The 19349-nt window shown below is 39.6% G+C and overlaps 2 protein-coding genes across 2 annotated transcripts in view; one reads left to right on the plus strand and one right to left on the minus strand.

Moving 5' to 3' along the window:
- The window catches only part of ADAMTSL3 (ADAMTS like 3), a 205551-nt gene extending 196173 nt beyond the window's left edge, over positions 1-9378 (plus strand). Inside the window, exons 24-29 of the mRNA XM_063313955.1 lie at positions 174-293; positions 1586-1798; positions 4913-5096; positions 5939-6143; positions 6960-7069; positions 8030-9378. Of these exons, the coding sequence (XP_063170025.1) occupies positions 174-293; positions 1586-1798; positions 4913-5096; positions 5939-6143; positions 6960-7069; positions 8030-8252 (1055 nt within the window). The 3' untranslated portion in view covers positions 8253-9378. The remainder of the gene's footprint in view (positions 1-173; positions 294-1585; positions 1799-4912; positions 5097-5938; positions 6144-6959; positions 7070-8029) is intronic.
- Positions 9379-12495: 3117 nt separating this feature from the next.
- Positions 12496-17173, minus strand: SAXO2 (stabilizer of axonemal microtubules 2). The gene is made up of 4 exons (XM_063314019.1): positions 17015-17173; positions 15635-15814; positions 14666-14868; positions 12496-13947 (listed from the first exon to the last, which is right to left on the minus strand). Exons 2-4 carry the CDS (start codon positions 15751-15753, stop codon positions 12956-12958), a joined length of 1314 nt encoding a protein of 437 aa, XP_063170089.1. The 5' UTR covers positions 15754-15814; positions 17015-17173; the 3' UTR covers positions 12496-12955.
- Positions 17174-19349: the final 2176 nt, after the last annotated feature.

Here is a 19349-nt window from a genome sequence, read left to right on the forward strand (position 1 = left end):
AATGAATATATGGGAGGGTAGGAAACAGCAGCCAAGGCCGTTCCCCTGCCTGCAGTTGGGGCTTCTCCAGCATCCTCAGAATAGCAGACCCAAGTATCCTTCAAACCTGAGCAGCCTCCCCTTGGGCGTGATGTCTGGGAAACCCTAGGCTGTAATTTCCCCTATTATTCTAGGACGAAGATTCCAGAAACCACACAATGGATCCTCTAGCAGTAGTAAAAGAAAACGTGTTCTCATGGCATCTGGAATTGGCACCAATGTTACTGTGGCAGTTGGCGATACATTACGAATAGGTATGGTCCCAAAGGTTAACTCTGCCCTGAAACAATGGTAGGGGCCCGGATGGGTAATTCTTGTTCCATTCATATCATATCTACTATGCTTCAGGAGTGCCTGTATCTCAGGGTTTTTTTTCTTTTTCCGTTCAATCATGTCCGATTCTCGGAGACTGCCTGGACAAGTCCTTGCAGTTTTCTTGGTGAGTTTTTCGGAAGTGATTTGCCACTGCCTCCTTTCTAGGCCTGAGGGCATGCAACTGGCCCAGGGTCACCCAGCTGGCTTTGTGCCCAAGGCAGGACTAGAACTCACGGTCTCCTGCTTTCTAGCCTGGTGCCTTCACCACTACACCAAACTGGATCATCTCTGGTTATATGATGCTCTAAAAATGGCAGCCAAGGAACTCAACTGCATAGAAATATAGCATTGAATATCTCAAGAGCAAGGTGACTTATGGCCAAAGAGCTGCACAGCAAGAAGAGGGGAAAGCGGGGGGGAAGAGGAGGGTGGAATAAAAAGGGGACAGCACAAAGAAAGAGAAAAGGGGAGTTCTTCTTAATTCTGGTTAGTTTTGGTTCCCAGTCCACTGCTGTTAAAACAATCCTTGCCTCCAAAAGAATATGAATCCCTGGAAATCAATGCAGGTGCTCATGCGTCTCCCAGCTTCTGATCCAAAATGGTGCACCTCTGTTGAAATTATTGGTGTCATAAGAAACCCTGTTATTTCATATACTGTCATTATTGGAGTGTTTTCACCTTGCATCATTGGCTTTATTCACTGCTTTGGGATTTGTACCGATGAGAAGCAGCATATCTTATTTGAGAGAGAGAGACAGACAGACAGACAGACAGCTTCCATGTTGTTGCTCAAAGCAGAGGCAAGGAAACCTTCTCAGAGCTGTGTTCTTAGAAATAATCAGCTGGGAATGCCAGGGTGGACAGGGCTAAAGAAACAGTCAAAAGCACGTGGAGATATCCATCCTTCCTCTGCTGCATCCTTGTTTCTCTTTCTGACACTGCTTTCTCTCCCCACACCACTCCCCAGCATTAGGGAAGGGAGGTCTGATGGTTTGTGAAGGAAATGGAATGAAATAATGCTGGGGGTGTCGTGAGGCTATAGAGGTTTCCACTTTTCTTGTACTTTTAGCTCTGAAAAGAACCTATGTGGGACTATGAAATGTTGTAGCTAGTTTGGAGACTCCCTCATCAATTTTGGGCCGGTGCACCTAAGAATAACTGAACTGTGTAAATCTGTAGGCAAGTTTTAGAAGTTCTGAAAAAATGGCTAAAAGTGCCCTTGGTTTTCTAGGTTGTCCAGTATATCCTAGCGCAAATAACACAATTCGCTGGTTTGTCAGAAATCAACCAATAGAAGAAATCAAAGACTTCAGGCACAAGACCCTGGTTGGGGGACGCATCCTTGAATTCATCATTGCCTCTGACCAGTTTGCTGGACAATACAAGTGCTGTGCTTCGTCAAATGTCAAGCCATTGTCTGTTTGGGTAAATGTCAAGAAGGAAGGTTTGTTGAAAGATCCATGATAAAATTTTTACATTTACTTTTTTCTTTAAATGTTTTGATATTTCCTACTATTATAATTTAAGGCAGCATCCCCCTTGCCAGCATACCTGGGAATAATGGGAGGCCTAGCATATCTGGCTGAGGAAGTTTGACTTAAGGCAAAACAGAAGACATGAGATGGCCATTGAACATAGTTTCCCTGCAACTCTTTCTCTTTGAGTCCTTGACAATATCTAGGATGACCTGTCATTGGCTTGGTTCAGATATAACACCGAGGGGGGTTGTTTGTTTTTGCTTTACACTATGGGTGAACTTAATCATTGTGGCTTACAAACCATGGTTTAGAGCTTAGTCTTATATATAAAAGTGGCCATTGTGATTTTATCAGAAAAAATAGCTAATGGGTGGTATAGTGTAATATGTGAACCCTGTTTCTGTCAGTTTTCTATCATCTCTCCTTAACGCCGTTGTGACATAACTGTCATTGTGAGTCTTCTCCAAGAAAGATGCTTTAGCCTCAATACTGTACTGTAATTCCACGGAGGACGTAAGGAGATTGCCCATTGATAGCGTAACCTGGAAGCAGTTAGGCGAGCTGCTCAATGTGTATGGGGAAAGGCTCTTGGATGCTGCCACCCAAATACCAGGTTTAAGACCACTTTCCATCCCACCTGTGACTGTCAGCAAGGGGCAAGACTGTGTGGATGGTGTTACAGCAAGGAGCAGGCAGGTGACCATCTTTTCTTTTACCAGGATATATGAGTATAATCCTGTGTTTCTGAAAATGGCATTCTTTCCTGGGCATGTTTGTTTGTTTGTCAAATTTATCACTGCCCATCTCCCCCTCAAGGAGGGACTCTGGGCGGTTTACAGTAAAAAATCAATTAACCACAGTGTGATAAATACTATATGGTAATATAATATAAATAGATGATAAAATATAAAATATAAATATACTAAAATGTAATAAAATCCAGATGGCAGAGTTGTCTCTCAACCCGTAAGCAAAACAGGGCAATTCTAGGGAGCTAGCCATCCCCAAGAGGAACAGTTTTCCTTCCTGCCCCAGGCATGATGACAAAACCAGGTTTTTAAATTTTTGTGGAAGTCCAAGAGCGAGGGGGCCTGTCTCAACTCTAGGGGGAGAATGTTCCAAAGGGCAGGAGCTGCTGCAGAGAAGGCACACTTCTGTGACCCCACCAGATGGAACTTGCTAACAGATGGGATCCGTAGCATGCTCTCTCTGCATGCCTGGGTGGGATGGGTCGATGTGATGGAGGTGAGACAGTCCCTCAGGTAGCCTGGCCCCATGCCATGTAGAGCTTTAAAGGTGATAACCAACACCTTGAATTGGACCCAGAAGCAAACTGGAACCCAGTGCAGCTCGCGCAGTAAAGGTGTTACATGTGCCACCCTTGGGGCACCAAGAATTTACCCGCGTGGCTGTGTTCTGGACCAGCTGTAGCTTCCAGATACTCTTCAAGGGTAGTCCCATGTAGAGCGCATTACAGTAGTCTATGTGGGAGATAACCAGAGCATGAGTGACTGCCCTGGTATATCTCCCATATATACAAGCCTGAGAAAGTGTAAGGGTTGTATGTCTGTCAGAAGTTCATTATTTAAGCACAAGAAGCACTTCAAATATAGCTAAGGGGTGGGGGTGGGCTTTTGGCACGTTGGTGCTCAGAGAAACCACCGTGTGCCATGTCTTTATGGCCATGTAAATCATACAGTCATTCGGTCACACTGGCCTTCAGTATATGTTAAGCGTTTGTGCTTTGAGAAGAGTGCTTTTGTTTTATTTTTAAGAACGCCAGGAGTAATAAAGAAACATTGAAAACTCAATATTTTAAAGAATTCATTATGTGCTGTGGGAATAAGACTGTGGATACAGCTGGGAGTGATCAATTATTTGTGGATATTACAAGGCCAGCCTTGCCCACCCACCCCCCATCCAAAAAAAATCCCCACTGTCAACATTGTATAGTACTTCATCTTTTAAATTATGTCTGAAAGAAGAGACAGGGTGGTATCACTGAATTGTAACTCAATTTTAAAAAGTCTTTAATTTGCCAAGTAAAATTAGAGAGTAATGTAATTGTGTGCTCTTTTTTTTTTTGCTTTGTTTTAGCAGAAATTTAGGTTGCCCAGACTTTGCTGCAAGGTCCCATTGCCCCCAGAAGGCTCCTCTACCCCAGTCTTAAAGCTGCAGTTGATAGTTAGAGCCATAGAGAGAATGGGGGAGTTCCTTTATGGAGACAGAAGCCCCTCCCTCAGAACTTTTCTTCTGATTTTGATCATGCCTTCTCCATGGGCAGGGGTCAGTTAATAACAATAACAACCTTCTGGAAGGCCATGGAGACCTGGCTCTTCCCACAAGCAATGGACTAGGATGGTGGTTGAGCTGGAAGGTTCTTGGTCTGGCACCTGGGGGGAAGGGTAGTTCTGTTCTGATCTTGTTTTTATTGCTTGTTGTATGAGATGGGCAGCCATATAAGTTCTGGAAGTCAATCAATCCTTTTTGCACTATTGATGAACTGCATGTTACCGTATTTATGTTTTCCTTCTTTTCACTTTAATGTTCTTATAATTTTGCGATCTGCCAAGTGAACTGCTCATATTGGACAACATAGAAGTATAATAAATAATACATAAAATAAATAAAAATTAGGCAAGAGATCCTAGCTAGGTATTTAGTTTGCTTCTTAGTATATGATCATATTCTTTGTAGAATATGTAGAATCCTAGAGTTGTAGAATCCTAGAATTCATAAAGACCACAGTCCATCAAGAAAACCTCCTATTTTTTAGATATAGCTTAGGAACTAGAGGGGAAATGCTGTTTATTACTAGAGGGGACTGATGACATAGCCAAACCCAGTGATTGGATTTGCACAACATACAGTATCATAGGGCTTGTTTATATATGGCTTAACATGATATGCAGACTCAGCCATTGTGGGTGGTAACCATGGCCTATGTCATAAAATGTATGAACCAGTATCATGGGCTGAAACAAATGATGGCTTGATGTATTGAGTGCACCTAGTCACAGTAAGGCAGTTCCTTGTATTCTGAAGTTGTAAATATATTTGGGGTGCATCCTCTTTGACAGAATATCGATGGAAGCTTAGTGAATGGAGTCCGTGCTCAACTACTTGTCGGAATTTGGGAACCCACTTCCAAAAATTTCTATGTGTGAACATGAAAGATCAAAATGTGAATGCTTCATTATGCAAGGACAGTCAAAAGCCAGTTGTAAATGACCAGTCCTGCAATATTCAAGATTGTCCTGCAAGGTATATGCATTCTTCGCTTAGTTCAGATTTGTATGTGTGCTTATATATCTGTAGACATATGTGTATTTTGCAACAAAGGTAGGCAGATTTCAGGTTTCTTTTACTAGGATGCTGAAATCCTCCAACTACAGTCTGATACAAAACATTGAAAGTGAAGAGTCAAAGGACAAGAGTTCCATGTATGAGCCGGGGAACAAAGAGAGCACACACAATATATATATTTAAATCTCTATTTACACTGCATCTTCTTGTCAATAGTTTACTTATTCAGTGGAAGTGCTGAAGACTCAGTAAGCCTGAAGTCACACTTCCATTACAGAAGGAATACACTGAATTTTCATTAATTCCTATTATATGCAGTTTCTAGAAGGGAAAGTGGATATAAATGCAATAGCTGTGCTCCCTCCATCACCATTCTTGTCAACACATAAAGGGTGGCTATGGAGAAACACTTGTGGGTTATCTTTCGTGAGACTAGATCAGGCGTTTGGTCTTGATCAGATGGGGCTCTGTTTATATTAGTACACCTAGAAGGAAAATGTAAGAATAATAGCTCTCTCCTTCTGCTCTTGTTCCCCAGTAGCTGACAAAGGGGTGTAGCCCCTGACCCAAAAAATCATAGTTGATCTTGTCCATCTCAACTAATAACCAAGGAAAATGGAGCCATTGCCCACAGTGTGCCCACTGTTAACTTTACCCATCCCTATAGCTGAAGGCTCAATTACTAACTTGTACAGTATGTTTTTGAAAAATCATTCTTTTTGCTATGATGCAATTCCTTTACTTTTATGGTTAACTTTTCTTCTGTCCTCCTCCTCCTCCACCTCATTTTCTCCTTCCAGATGGGCAACAACAGCCTGGTCTGAATGCTCTGCTTCATGTGGCCATGGATTTCATCGGCGGAGAATAGTCTGCAAGCAAGTCAAAGCCAACCGCCGTGTCTTAACATTGCCTCCAGGTGCTTGTGCAGACCAAGAGCGTCCTTTGGAACTGAAACCTTGTGTGGGGCATTTTTGTGCAGAATGGATTGTTCATCCATGGGGCCAGGTAATTAATTCATTGATCAATGAATCTGTAATCGCTGCCAGTGGCTATGCATGAGCCCCAGTTGGCTGCATCAAAATTGCCTAATAGGTATGCACAGTTCTCTAATTGCTATCTTAGTCTTCTGCCAAGAGGGTCAGGGTTGTCTGTTATCATCACAACAAACTGATGTAGGTTGTTGAGCATCTTGATAATTTTTGTAGTGCCTCTGTTTTTAGGAATGGTATCTGACACCTGGAAAGCAACTCCCAGTCAGAATAGACTTTCTTGAGTTTGCTGGACCAGTGTTTTATCTACATTCCCAGTATTCCTGTGGACTAAAACTGCTGTTCATATGTCTACTCTATGTGGGATCGAACTGTTAATCAGGGCCGCAAAGTAAGTCAGAACTAAAAAACAAGCAAAGGCAAGTCTGAGGACTGATTACAAGATAGAAAAACACACTAAAGCTCAGAAAGTCCATGTTAGGCTAAGGATTAACTAGAACAGAAAACACTCTTATTTGCTACTCTGTTCAAGAGCTCCAGTGGCCAGCATAGGTAGATGGACTGAATTCAAACCCTAACGACTGTTGGCTCTCTGGCTGAGTACCTCTACACTGTCAAAACTCCCAGAGGTATAAGTAGGTAAGTCCAGGGTTTCTATCTAGAAATAAATCATAAGGGAGAAATTAGATTAATATGAACATTTCTTGACATGTACTCACATGGACAAGGAACCCTGCTATCACTCTCAGTTCAAATAATCTGCATTTTGCATGGGAAAATGTAATGGAAACTGGTCTTTGTCATGGAAGCTGTTTGTTATTTATCGTCTCAGTGCACTGGACGCTGCATAAACCGTGGAGTGGGCTTACAACACCGTCTCATTCAGTGTCAGTCTCAGAATGGATCAGTAGTACTGAACTCACTCTGTGATAGCAAGAAAAGGTACGTCTGCCAAGCATGAGACATGTAGCACTTTTTTCCAGAAGATGTCATGACATTCTTTGACTAGATACTACTGGGAAGATACGGGTCAGTGAACACCACATATCTCTCCTCCCCAACAGTCTCATTAGGCTATTAAATGTGATACTTTATCATGCTTTCCACTACTAAATCATTGGAATAGAACTTACAACTTCAGAGAGATTTTCTCTCCCTTCCTTTCTCTTTGCAGAGGAATATCGCAAGTGGAAATGTAAAGAATTTGTAAAGTTTTACATTGGAGCTGGCAAGCGAAACATACAAACTTGTGGTTCTGTTTAGTCAGAATCCTTCTGATAACGTGTCCTGTCTTTTCTGGGCATTTGGCTACAATGCCAGGCCCAAAAACCGTGGCTAGAAATCTCTCCATCTCAGTTTCCCTTGGTTTCTCATTTTTACAAGTTTGATGTACCCCATTTCCACATCAGTTTGAGATTTGGCAAAAAAGCTTGAGTTGACATGGAACTGAGATAAAGGAGAATTATCAGAAAGGCAGCTCTGCACGAACTTCCCAGATCAGGTAAATCTGCTTTCAGGGAGAAGTGGTGGTGCATATGGCAACAGTGTTTAACTGGTGAAGTACACTGATTTAGCATAATCTGAATACAACAGAAGTATGGTAGGGAAATAAAACTGAAGAAAATAGAAACAAGACCAAAAAAAAATATTGTTGCATGCTGAAGAATAGTAGGGGCATTAGTAAGGGAATTTTGGGAGATGAAGTCCAGACATCTCAAAGTTGCTATGGTTGAGAAAAACTGGTCTAGATCCTAAAAGGGAGATTCTCCAGTTATGTCTTTTATTGTTAGTGCAATACTGGAAGTGGACAAGCCTTATGTTGCAACAAGAATCAGGAAAGGAGGAATAATCTCTTGGATTAAGTCTCAGACTACTGCTTTTTTTCCTTTTTCTCTTCTGCAGGCCATCCATTAGAAGAAACTGTTCTTCAGATAGTTGTGATGTGTATTGGAGAACAGGTCCCTGGCGTCCTTGCCCTGTAGACTGCGGAAGTGGCTTCCAGTCACGACAGGTCAGCTGTGTACATAGGAAAAAGAGGAGATTGGTGGCAGATCAGTTCTGTGCCTGGCAGAAGAGACCGATGACCTGGCAACACTGCAGTGTCACTTCTTGTGACAGTATGTAAAATATTTTACTTCCATTTCTCACCTTGCCAGTTGCTTGTGGCAAATTGCATTTAGGACCTGGTGTGGCGGAACTTTAGCTGTAGAAAGAACCTGATAAACCCATGTTCTCCTAAACAGTTGCTGAGTGACTTAGCCCCAGTTCAGTAAGCAGTAAAAAGAAGAATGAAAAAAGCCAAAGAATGCCCAGGTTAGCCCCAGACTGTCCTATGGACTGGATCAATATCCATTAATGTAACTTGTTCATGAATGAGTCTCCAGAGAGTCTGCACATTACTCCACAGTAGTTTTGAAAAAGACACACAAGGCAAAAAGAGAGGATAATTGATGTTTTATCTAGGTCTTACATCTGTGTTTGCCAGACGGGAGATACTGGCCGTAAGACATCAGCATCCAAGCATCATTTATTGCGATGACATAAACTTTCCTGTTTCCTTTTTGTCACATTTCAATATATTTTTCAGAGGGCGACTGCAAGGACACCACTCACTACTGTACATTTGTAAAGCATCTAAAATTATGCTTAGTAGACCTCTACAAGCAAAGGTGTTGTCAGTCATGTGGAGAAGGTTAGTCTTTTATGGGAAGCGTATGATGCCACAACAAAAAGATCACAAGAAGAGAATTTTCATTCAGTTCAGTCTGTTCTGGAGTAGAATGAAGACTATCAACAAGGAAGACATGGGGTCGCTGAACTGATAATATGAATTCATAGTTTGGACAAAACATTTTCTCTTCCCGGTTCCTCCTGCACTCCTTAATGCCTTTTACAATAACAAACCTCAACGGTTGTTTTAAATAATCATGATCCACTGATTATACTACTTGAAAGCACCTTTCCTAACCTGGTGCCCTCCAGATGTGATGAAATTGCAACGCTGACTTTCCGACTAGTGTTATCAAGAAAGCCACCTGCAGCCTTGGAGAACAACTTCTTTAATGAGACAATGAGAATTCATTGGATTTAAGTAATGCTACTGACAGTACAAAGACAATTGAAGATTAGTGAAGACAACCTTTAAAAATATACTGGAATCAGCAATCACTCTGCTTTGCTTGTCACCTTGATTTAATCCACTTTAAGACAATTTTCAAAAAGTATAGAAATAGCGTCATTTCCCCCCCCCCCTACCATTGTCTCTACTTTATGTTTTGGCAAAACTACAGTCTCTCTGGAGTCTGATCAAGGCTAGGAGCATGATTAGCCTAGATTGGAAAGTGGATTTGAGGTTTCTATAGTGGAGCTCAGAATTTAAATATCTCAATTTGAATTTGAAGTTTGAGAACTTTTTTCTTCTGCTTTGTCAGCAGGGAACTGAGAGCAGATCCCCAGCCAAAAGTGTGTATCGGTCTACACTGCTCTTGAAGAAATCCTCTATTATTTTACAGTCCTTTGAAGTGTGGGGGGGCAGATCTGTTATACTTTGAGAAAGAGATATGTTAAGTATCAGTTAAATTGATTTTCATCCACTTTGATCATTATGCATTTGGAAATATGCCATGCAAGTCAATTCCTAGAATTACTTCAGGTAGCTTTTTTCTCCTTTATACATTTTGTGCAAAAACTAATAAAAGTCTTAGTTTTAACTATCAAATAATATAAATTATATGAAATATAAATGAATGTGGCTGTATACAATTCTGGCCACCATACGTAAGTGTTGAAAAAGAGAGAGAAATGAGCAACTGAAATGGTTTCAAATGTATCCTTTGAGACTCCTGAAGTTCCTTAGAATAACAGAAAGAAGGGCACAATTGATGTTGATGAAAATATGCATTATTAAAAAAAATGGATTGAACAAAAGTTTTTTTTAGTTCAGTTGTCATAAGATAAACCAGTGAAGTTGATTGACAACAGGCTTAGAATAGACCAAAATATATGCTATGCATGCTTAAGTTATATAATTTTGTGTCTCAAAATGAAGTGAAAGCCATGTAACTCAAAACATCTTGGATGGCTAGGGAAGATATCTTCTTGATTGGGAAATGATATAAAAATGGATTAAACCATAGAGATAGGAGCTGCCTTGTAGCAAGTCAAGCCATTGGTCTAACTCCTAATTGGCGGCAGCATTCCAGTTTTTTTAAATAGGAGTTTTCCTAGCCTTACCTGGAGATGCTGGGGTCAAACCTGGAATCTTCAGCTTACAAAGCATTGATCCATCGTAACCTGTGGCTCTTAAGATTAACAGAGTCTGTTGTTTATCAATGGCTATTAGTTCTGAAAGCAGTGTGGAAACTCCATTTTCAGACAATCTGCCTCCAAATGTCAGATATCACAGGCAAGCAAAACAGGTGTGATCTTCATGCCCTGCTTGTATGTTTTCCAGGGTTATTTAACTGACTACTGTTTAGAAACTATGCAAGACTACCTGAAACTTTGGCCTTATCCATTGAGTCAAGAATATTCTTTACTGTTCTTACCTTTTTGTTTTTCATTTGTAACTCTTGAGTTCTTGCATAAACTTCAAAAGTCATGTTTTCTTGAACTGAACCCTCTGACAAAGGGCAGAAAAGTAACACCTGAGGTTTTTGTTTCTGTCCCAAATGTATTTCAAAAGATAACCAAATCATGGCTTAGCCTTACTGACAGTTAACTAGTACTACTGTATAAAAGGTGTTTAATGAGGAAACTGTATCCTTGGCTGATGACAGAAAACAATCAATCATAGCCTGTAATATACTTTTGTATATATTTATTACCTGATTTAAAAGTGCAATATTTTTGTATAGTGTGTAATAAATATTTTGGATCCTATTTTTTCTTATTACTAAAACTTACTATTGTTTTCTTTTGTGTTTAATATTTGAAAATAATGAGCTGCTAGCATTTAATGCACTAACCCATTTGGACATGTAAATATTAATTTGGTGCTGTAGGTATTAAGCGATGTGCAATCCATGTATGCTTCAGTCCAATATAATAACATTTCAAAAGAGTTCATTCCATAGCATTCAGGAACTTATCTCTATCTATTTGATGACAAAAAACATAAATACACTACCATTTCAGAGCAAATGGGCTTCTGCACCCTTAGTCTAGCTACAATCTTAAAAAGTATTTTAAGAAACGGAAAATGTAATGTGACATAGAAGTATTTAATTAGATTTTTGGAGCAATAACATTTACGTAGGACAAGGAATAAAATAAATGGATACTAATCTTAGTCTGTCTGTGGGAGTGACATGAAGCAAACATTCCCAGACATTCAGATGGTTTCCTGCCCTCTTTTGGATGATTTATTTTTGCTCTTTTGACACCATTCGTTTATCGATCTCAGTCTCTGACTTTGATGACTTGCAGATAGAGTAGAAGGATTACATGGTGCTTCAACTATAAAATGATTTTCTTAAATTAATGAGTACAAAATAACACAGTAAATTCAATCTATCATATTGAAGTAGAAACACTCACTGGAACAAATTCCATCCATTTAGGACTGATCAAACTGAGGATTTCATTAATAAAAACATGAAGGCTGAAATAATGATCTGAAATGCAGATTTATCATTCTCCAATGTTATCTTGCCTTTCTTTTTCCCCAATAAGAAACTGAGTCCAATTTCAAAAAAGCTTCCCAGCCTGTCTAACTGAGGCCATATGTATACTTCTGATTCTATAAATCTTTACTGGGGAGTTAGCTCAGCCGGATTCAGCAGGAAATGTTCCTAAAGGAATAGGCTTTGAAAGCACATCCCCCTTAAATTGGTTTGAAGGGCAGATAGCTGTTGAGGCTCCCTGCTCAGAGAGGCAGAATACCTGAAAGACCAGCAGAATGAATATGCTGCAGGAAGCCCACAATATCACAGTATTCTGGGATTTTTTCTTAAGAGAACAGTAATTTTGCTAACAAATCTTTATTATTGTGGATAGCTATGAGGTCAGGGTGTTACCTGACTTCTTCGAAACCTCAAAGACCTGGTACACAGAATTTGGTTAAAAAGTAGTAATTAGGGATAATTCCTAATCGTCAGAACTGCTGGGTGGACTTCTGGGTGGGATTTGAGGTTTGCCTCAAATTTCAGGCAAGCACAGATATGCATATCAGTGGCAAGTTAAGTGTCATTTATAATCTAATAAGGCTGATAAACAGCTAGTTCTGAAGTCACTCAAAATATTGTTAAAATACTTTCATTCTATTCAAGGTGTTATGGGCTATTTGCAGCAGTAAACATAATCACCTGTAGGCTCCTACAGTATTGATCTTCCTAGATGCTAATCTCTCTCTATGACCCATGCTCAACTCTAGCCCACTTCTGTGACCAAACATTCTTGAAGATGAGATGCCAGAAATTAACCTGGAAAACTGTATGTGTAAGTAATGATCCCTTTCTGGATCTAGCTTGAGAAAATAGATTGGAAAAAAATTGGTAACCACAGACAAAGCAGAATTACATTCAAATCATACCATACAGTGTACAGTAGAAATGTTTGCTGTATATTAAATTGTCAGGTTATTGCTAAACAGACAGTTTGGTTAAGGATTAAGTTATTTTAACAAACAACTGAAGAAAAAAGATCCCACAGAAATACTGCTTTATCTTTTACTAATGAAAGTTTCCATCACCATTATTATAAAGATTTCAATTTTCATATCCCCAAAAATCTTACAATCACTGTGCTTATTTTAATGTTTAGAGCAACTGTAATAGTCTGCCCAGGGCATGATATTGTTCAGCACTGTGCAGAGTAAATAAGTAGAACTTACGATACAACTGATATTTCTTTTGGAACATGATTACCATTTGGATGGACAACCTTACTGACATCTGGTGTGACCTTGCGGAAGAATTTGTGACCATGAGAATCAGTGCTGACAAAGACATATCCTGGAGGAGATGGGTAAGTTGCTGGACAGATCTCTTTCTTCTTTGGAGCATAGTCCATGCGGTACATGGTTTCATCCTCGAAACGTGCTGAACAAGACAAAGCTACATTTGGAGGTCTGCAGCTCTGCGTTGGGATTAGACTGTGTGGTGTATAGTGAGCTCGGAAGGTGGTGATATCATCAAATTTAGCAGAGGACTTTGGCATTTCCTGGTTTTTTTTAATCATTTCCGGTCGATGGATATCCCAAGCTTGAAAGGCATCCCTCATCGTTGTGTTTCCTTGGAAGGGAGGATTATTTCTTTTGCTCTTTTCTAGTGGTTTCATGAGGACAACTGGACTGATGTCATGAGGAGTATAATCAAGATGGGATGTGGAATTAAAATCCATGCCACCTGTGGGTGGAACATACTCCTTTGCTTTACGAAGTTCAGGTAAGGAAACTGTCCACTGCTGAAAACGATCACTGAATTCTGTGATTCCATCAAAATGGGCCTTCGTTTCTATTTTAGCAGGCTCAGGCTTGAAGCTTTTTGGAAGATCACCAGCAAGCCCCCTAAAATCACACCGGTGGGTTGTAATATTTTCAAGGGGCTGACTACTTGGCCTATATTGTTCTTTCGGCTTTTTCCATTTGGGTTCTAGCTGATGAGGAACATAATCACTGCGGTGACTTGTGTCACTGATAAAAGGTTGGTCTGAAAGCATGCTTGCATCAGGAGGTTTTAAGGCTTTCTGGAGGGCAAATTCCCTTGGAATAAATGCATCTTGAAAGGTAGTGGCGTTTCCAAACTTTTCAGTGGGAGGATGGTAGATGTTCTCCATTTTATAGGGCTCCCTTCTTGGTATTTCCCAGGCTTTAAAATCAGCTTTAAGATCAAAAACAAGAATTATTACCTTTTTGACAGAGGTTGCTATTCTTCCCATATTCCTCACCTAAAAGTAGGCCCGTGATGAGCTTATATAAGGTGAATGGCCAATGTGCCGAACTAGATGGTTCTGCAAGAACTTACACATACATACTTGATTGCTTCCACCTATTTTGACCATTATAACATCTAAATAAGGTAATATTCACACAATGTCATTTGCCCTTAAATGACCTTGCTTAATAAATCCTGAGAATTATAATATTGTGCAAATGTTATGTGAGGATTGTCTGAAACGTCTCGCTTCCCTAAAATACACTTAACTAGGTCCTAGCATTTATTAAGAGGACAAGTTTATCAGATCAGTTTAAACCATTTTAGATCCTCACAGGGCAGTAAAACTTACTGAACTTGTTAGACGTTATGTTTGAGAAGCATGTTTGAGAGAACATGCTTCAGTTTATCAGCAATATAGTTTTCTAGTGGTTTCAGGAGGACAACTAAACTAGGTTTTGGTTTCAGAGCCTAATGATGACCTTGAATTACAGCGTGCTCTTAATAAGAGAGCCTGCTGCTGATTAGATGTCTTCCAATTACAGGAAAATTGTCAGGATGGCATTGCAACAACCAAGTCAGCATTTGCCTCTCCAGTGTAGCAATCTGACACCTCACCATCCTGGCAATTGTTTCCATTTGTAAAAGTAATTGGCATTATTACCTTGGTAAGTTGGAATGGCATTCAGTTTGCTTTTAGCAACGTATTTCTTTTCTGCAGGTCTTACTAATATTACTGGTTCTATTTTGTGAGGATTGTAATCGCTTCTGTACGTGGTTGCCATGTCAATTTCTCCAGCAATGGGTTTGTATTCCTCTTGTACCCGAATGGGCCGATATGTTATATCATATGGAAGGTAATCAGATCTGGTGGGAGGACAGGAAAAAACTCTGAGAAAGAGACCATAACTGCAGCACTTAGTCATTTAATCAGTGACTAGTTAAAATCTTTGGATTGATTAAAATTGTGGCTCTAATTAAAATTGTGGCAGACTGGGGAGAGAAAGCCAGTTAATTATTTCTAATGCAAACACCTACAAAACATAAGGTTGGTAAGCCTGATTCTATTCTTCTCCCTCCCTCCCTCTCCCTTCAAGTCAGTGTTGACTCCTGGCAACTGTCTGGACAAGTCCCTGCAGCTTTCTTGGCAAGGTTTTTCAGCAGTGGTTTGTCATTGCCTGCTTCCTAGGGCTGAGCAAGAGGGACTGGCCCAAGGTCACCCAGCTGGCTTTGTGCCTAAAGCAAGACTAGAACTCAGAGTCTCCTGGTTTCTAGCCCGTTGCCTTAACCCCTACACCAAACTGGCTTCCTCTTCTCTCTTACACAAAGCAAAGTATTCTTAAGAAATGCATTAACATTAAAGCATCACTGTCCTTTTCTTTTTCTTGTAGAATTATTCCTTTATTCACATGCAATGTTTGCAAATTTTATCTGTCCATAAAATGCTGTGGTGATCTCTTTATTCAGACAATAGGTCTATCAAATGTTGGCCATGTAATGATTTTGATTAAAACTATATCACAGGCTTACCTCAAAACAAATCTCAGTAAGCTATCCTTCTCTCTCTTCCCCCATCTCCCTCCTCACTCTGATTTCCTTGGAGTTCCAATTTCTAATATTGTGCAATATTTACTTGAAAGTGGTGAGGCTTTCCATTTTCCCTCCATGGCTCCGATATTCCTGCTTGGGCCTGAGGCTCTTGGAAGGAGGGACATTGTGGTATAAAGGATATTTTTCTGTGTATTCGGTCATGAGGCTTGACAGTCTTCCATGGTCATAAATCCTTGTAGGATTATGAGGACAACGATGACGTCTGGGATTGAAGAACAGCCAGAAAATAAAAAGATAAATTAAGACCATAATCAAAGATAATGCAACTAACCAAGATCTAGAGATAGTGATTACTTCTTGAAATAGTAAAGGTAGCACTGTTAACATTGTGTAAAGAAACCTACATTTACCAATCAGATTAAATTACATTTATCTTAATTTGCTTCTTTTGCAGACAGGATGATACAGTTTAATAGTCTTGTAGACTATAACCCTTCTATAAATGAATGAATTAAAAAAGCTAAAACAAAGCATTTCTCATTACTCAGATAAAAACTAATCCAAAGAAAACTACAACATCCAGCAGGACTTAAGTTCTCTGACAGTTTATAATCAAAATAAATTTCTCAGGTCCCTAATTCTGACAAGGAAAAAAAAATTCTTAGGAGGTTTCAGTAGAATTTACTGATACTAAAACATATTTTATGGAAATTCAATACAACTTCTAAAAAGAGAAATTACATAAATAAGATTAACCTGTCAGTAGCAAGTACTTAGTCTTCTACATTGTGTGAGATGAATATTAAGGATGGCTTTCTCTTTAAGATGTTTCTTATCTAGGACCTCAGTGGTGGGATCAGGGTTAGAGGAGGGAAGAAGGGAATCTGAGCTACCTCCTGGCCTCGCAGAGTAAGCACAGGGCTAAAAAATGATATAGTAGATTTTCATTGGACATATTATTTTTTAAGGGGCCTAGGGCAGTGTAGTTAGTATCGTCTTTTCCACATATTTTATCCTCAGAGTAATGTTATGGAAGGAGGACAGACTGATGAAGAATGAGCCTGGAGGCTGAGCTGGGATTTGAATGTGAATGTCTTAAATCTATGCCCAACATGATTACTGGCTTTTCAACAGAAGGCTGTTTGTAGAGCTGTCATCAGGATTGGGGTTCAAGCAGCAGACTGTGCCAGGTTTGAGGCGTAAGATAAAGTGACCTCTGCTTCTCTCTCTATTTCATTTATCTTTGCCTCATAGGTCAGGAGTTCAGTAACTCTGATACAGACATCTGATTAGGCAGACCATGGCTGAAGATTTATGGCACCATTAAACCAGTCTTTTGGATCCCACTGCATTTTGTTCTCATGATTTTGACAGCTTATCTACGGTCACTTTTAGCTACAGTTACATTCATGGAAACAACTTAAAACATTCACTAAATACCCTGTCATCAAAATGATCTCACCTCCTTGTATGGTTGCTTATTCCTCTGTAGTTGTCAAGGAATGACTTACTGTTTGAGATGCGATGAATTGTGACATCAGTAGGAGGTCAACCAGTCACCATTCTCCCTGTTTCCTCTCTTTCTCTTGCCTTCATCTTCCTCTCTCTTTCACCTTTATACATTCTGTCAATTTTTTATTCTGAAAGTAGTTTTTAGAAGTCTAAATCTCATCTTCTTAGATCTCTATTATTTTCAACTGTCTAACACTTTGGAAAAATTTGAAAGCTGTAGTTTAACTTATCTTTTGTCTTTTTCCATGACACCAATATAAATTACCATTATTTTTGAGTAAAGCACATGTGATTTCAGTGTTAATAGTACTTTATGTTTCAAAAATGAATTTATTAAGTTTCACTGCAGATTTGAAACCCTTCATGTAATTGCTTAGGATAATAGCAACTCTCTTAAGGTGAAAAGTTGAGTGCATCTAAAATGAAAAACAGCCAACATGGCTTTGTTACAAAGAAATTCCTCTACTGTATTTTATTCTCTCAATAATAAACCTGTGAGTTAGGTTGGGATCAAAGATAGTGACTGACCCAAAGTCACTTATTGACCTCCCTGGTTGAGTGAGATTTTTGTATTTTGTGAAAGTGACTGTGTATCAGTATGATTTATAAGCTGCTCGTGTTCCTGAACAGAAAGCTTACGTATCCGTAAATAAGTCAGCAGGAATAAACCTGGGGATTAGGAATTACAGGAGTAGGAATACTTAGGTTATGGACCTTACGTTCTCTCTGTCACCGTTAAGAAATAGACTTCTGTTAGGGTGAAACGCTTAGGCATCTTTAACAGGTGAATACATAAATGCAAAACTAGTCTTAAAAGCCGAACAGGCTAGGTAGTTAAGGCACGGTATTCCAGATAAGATATTGTACTTGGACAACCCTTGAATGCAAGGGAATTGTGTGACTTTACAAGCATGCTAATTTTCCTTCACATCCCTTGATTGATTGACTGATTATTTACCATCAAATAGTTTTCAACTCCTAGCAACCACATAGATAGATAGATTTTCTCCATGACCCTTAACTATTCCAAATCAAATGTTTTAGCTGTAGATCTGTTCCAGGTTTGTGAGGCAAACAGCTCACCCTAACCCAATCCCTGTGTCAAGAAACATGCAGCATAGTTTTAGACTTCCATTCCCAGGACAGCAAGATAGGGAAAACTGATATAACAAATACCAAAGCTGTCAACTGGACAAACATGGCACCCAGAGCTTAGTTATGGCCTCTGGAAATTGACACTGAACTGAATGGATCTGTGCTCAATCCAGCACACAGCACAGGAGCCTTCATAAAGATATCCATGTCCTTGTGGTATCATCATCTTGCCATGCCATGCCCTAAAATGCAAAGCAGTGGCAGCATAAGAGGAATATGATGAAAAAAAGAGAGCAAATGCTAATATGAATTAAACAAGGGAAACTGGATCCATTATAAGTTCTGCTGTTTTGTGCAGTTTGTGTTCCCACTTAAGAACAAACACAGCTCTTTGGAATTGGCTAGGAGTGTGTCTGGCTATTGCTCAGATTGTCCAGCACTTCTGAAGGCCAAAAATCCATGACTTGTTGACAGTGGTATCAGGAAGGCAACTGGGCTCTGGGCTATGCATGTAAGTAAGAACTGTTTATTTAAGCAACTAGAAAGGCAATTTCATAAATGATATTTTTCCAAATTCAGTTAGATATTTACATCTCATTATGGAAACATCCCACAGTCAAATGTAAGTGATGCCTGGTTTTAAAACAAGACAGCATCTCTTTATATTCATATGAGAGCTGTAATTTACATTGCCCAAATACATTTACAGAACCATTTTTATAATTTAAAACAACGCCTTTGAAATTTCCTTTCACAAACCTTGGCCAGAGTTTGCATTCTTTAAACAAATTTTATCCTTCTGTTGTTCAGAAAATACTTTCCCCCCACCCCCTTTCATCTTCTTCATCTGGATCCTTTTTATATTAGAGATACTAGATTGGGGCTGTGCATCAAGATCACCTCTAGAGGGCTGCTGAGTGTTGGGGTTTCCAGTATCTCTTTGCTGTCATCCAGTGGTTGCCCAGATTTTTGCAATTTTGTTTATTTTCTATCCTGCCTTTATTATTTTTTTCAAAACAACTCAAGGTGGTTAACATACCTTCCTCCTCCTATTTCCCCCACAACAACAACCCTGGGAGGTGAGTTGGGCTGAGAGAGAGGGACTGGCCCAAGGTCACCCAGTCAGCTTGCATGCCTAAAGGCAGGACTAGAACTCTCAGTCTCCTGGTTTCTAGTCCATTGCCTTAACC

Source organism: Candoia aspera, chromosome 13 (assembly GCF_035149785.1).
Source record: "Candoia aspera isolate rCanAsp1 chromosome 13, rCanAsp1.hap2, whole genome shotgun sequence".
NCBI classification, from domain to species: domain Eukaryota; kingdom Metazoa; phylum Chordata; class Lepidosauria; order Squamata; family Boidae; genus Candoia; species Candoia aspera.

What these genes read in the sequence shown, in the direction of transcription:
- SAXO2 (XM_063314019.1), bottom strand. Translation starts at nt 15,753, where the DNA reads ATGACCGAATACACAGAAAAATATCCTTTATACCACAATGTCCCTCCT. An exon ending in GAAAGCCTCACCACTTTCAA is followed by an intron (nt 14,869 to 15,634) that starts GTAAATATTGCA and finishes TCCTCCCACCAG; the next exon opens with ATCTGATTACCTTCCATATG. An exon ending in TGCCATTCCAACTTACCAAG is followed by an intron (nt 13,948 to 14,665) that starts GTAATAATGCCA and finishes TTGATCTTAAAG; the next exon opens with CTGATTTTAAAGCCTGGGAA.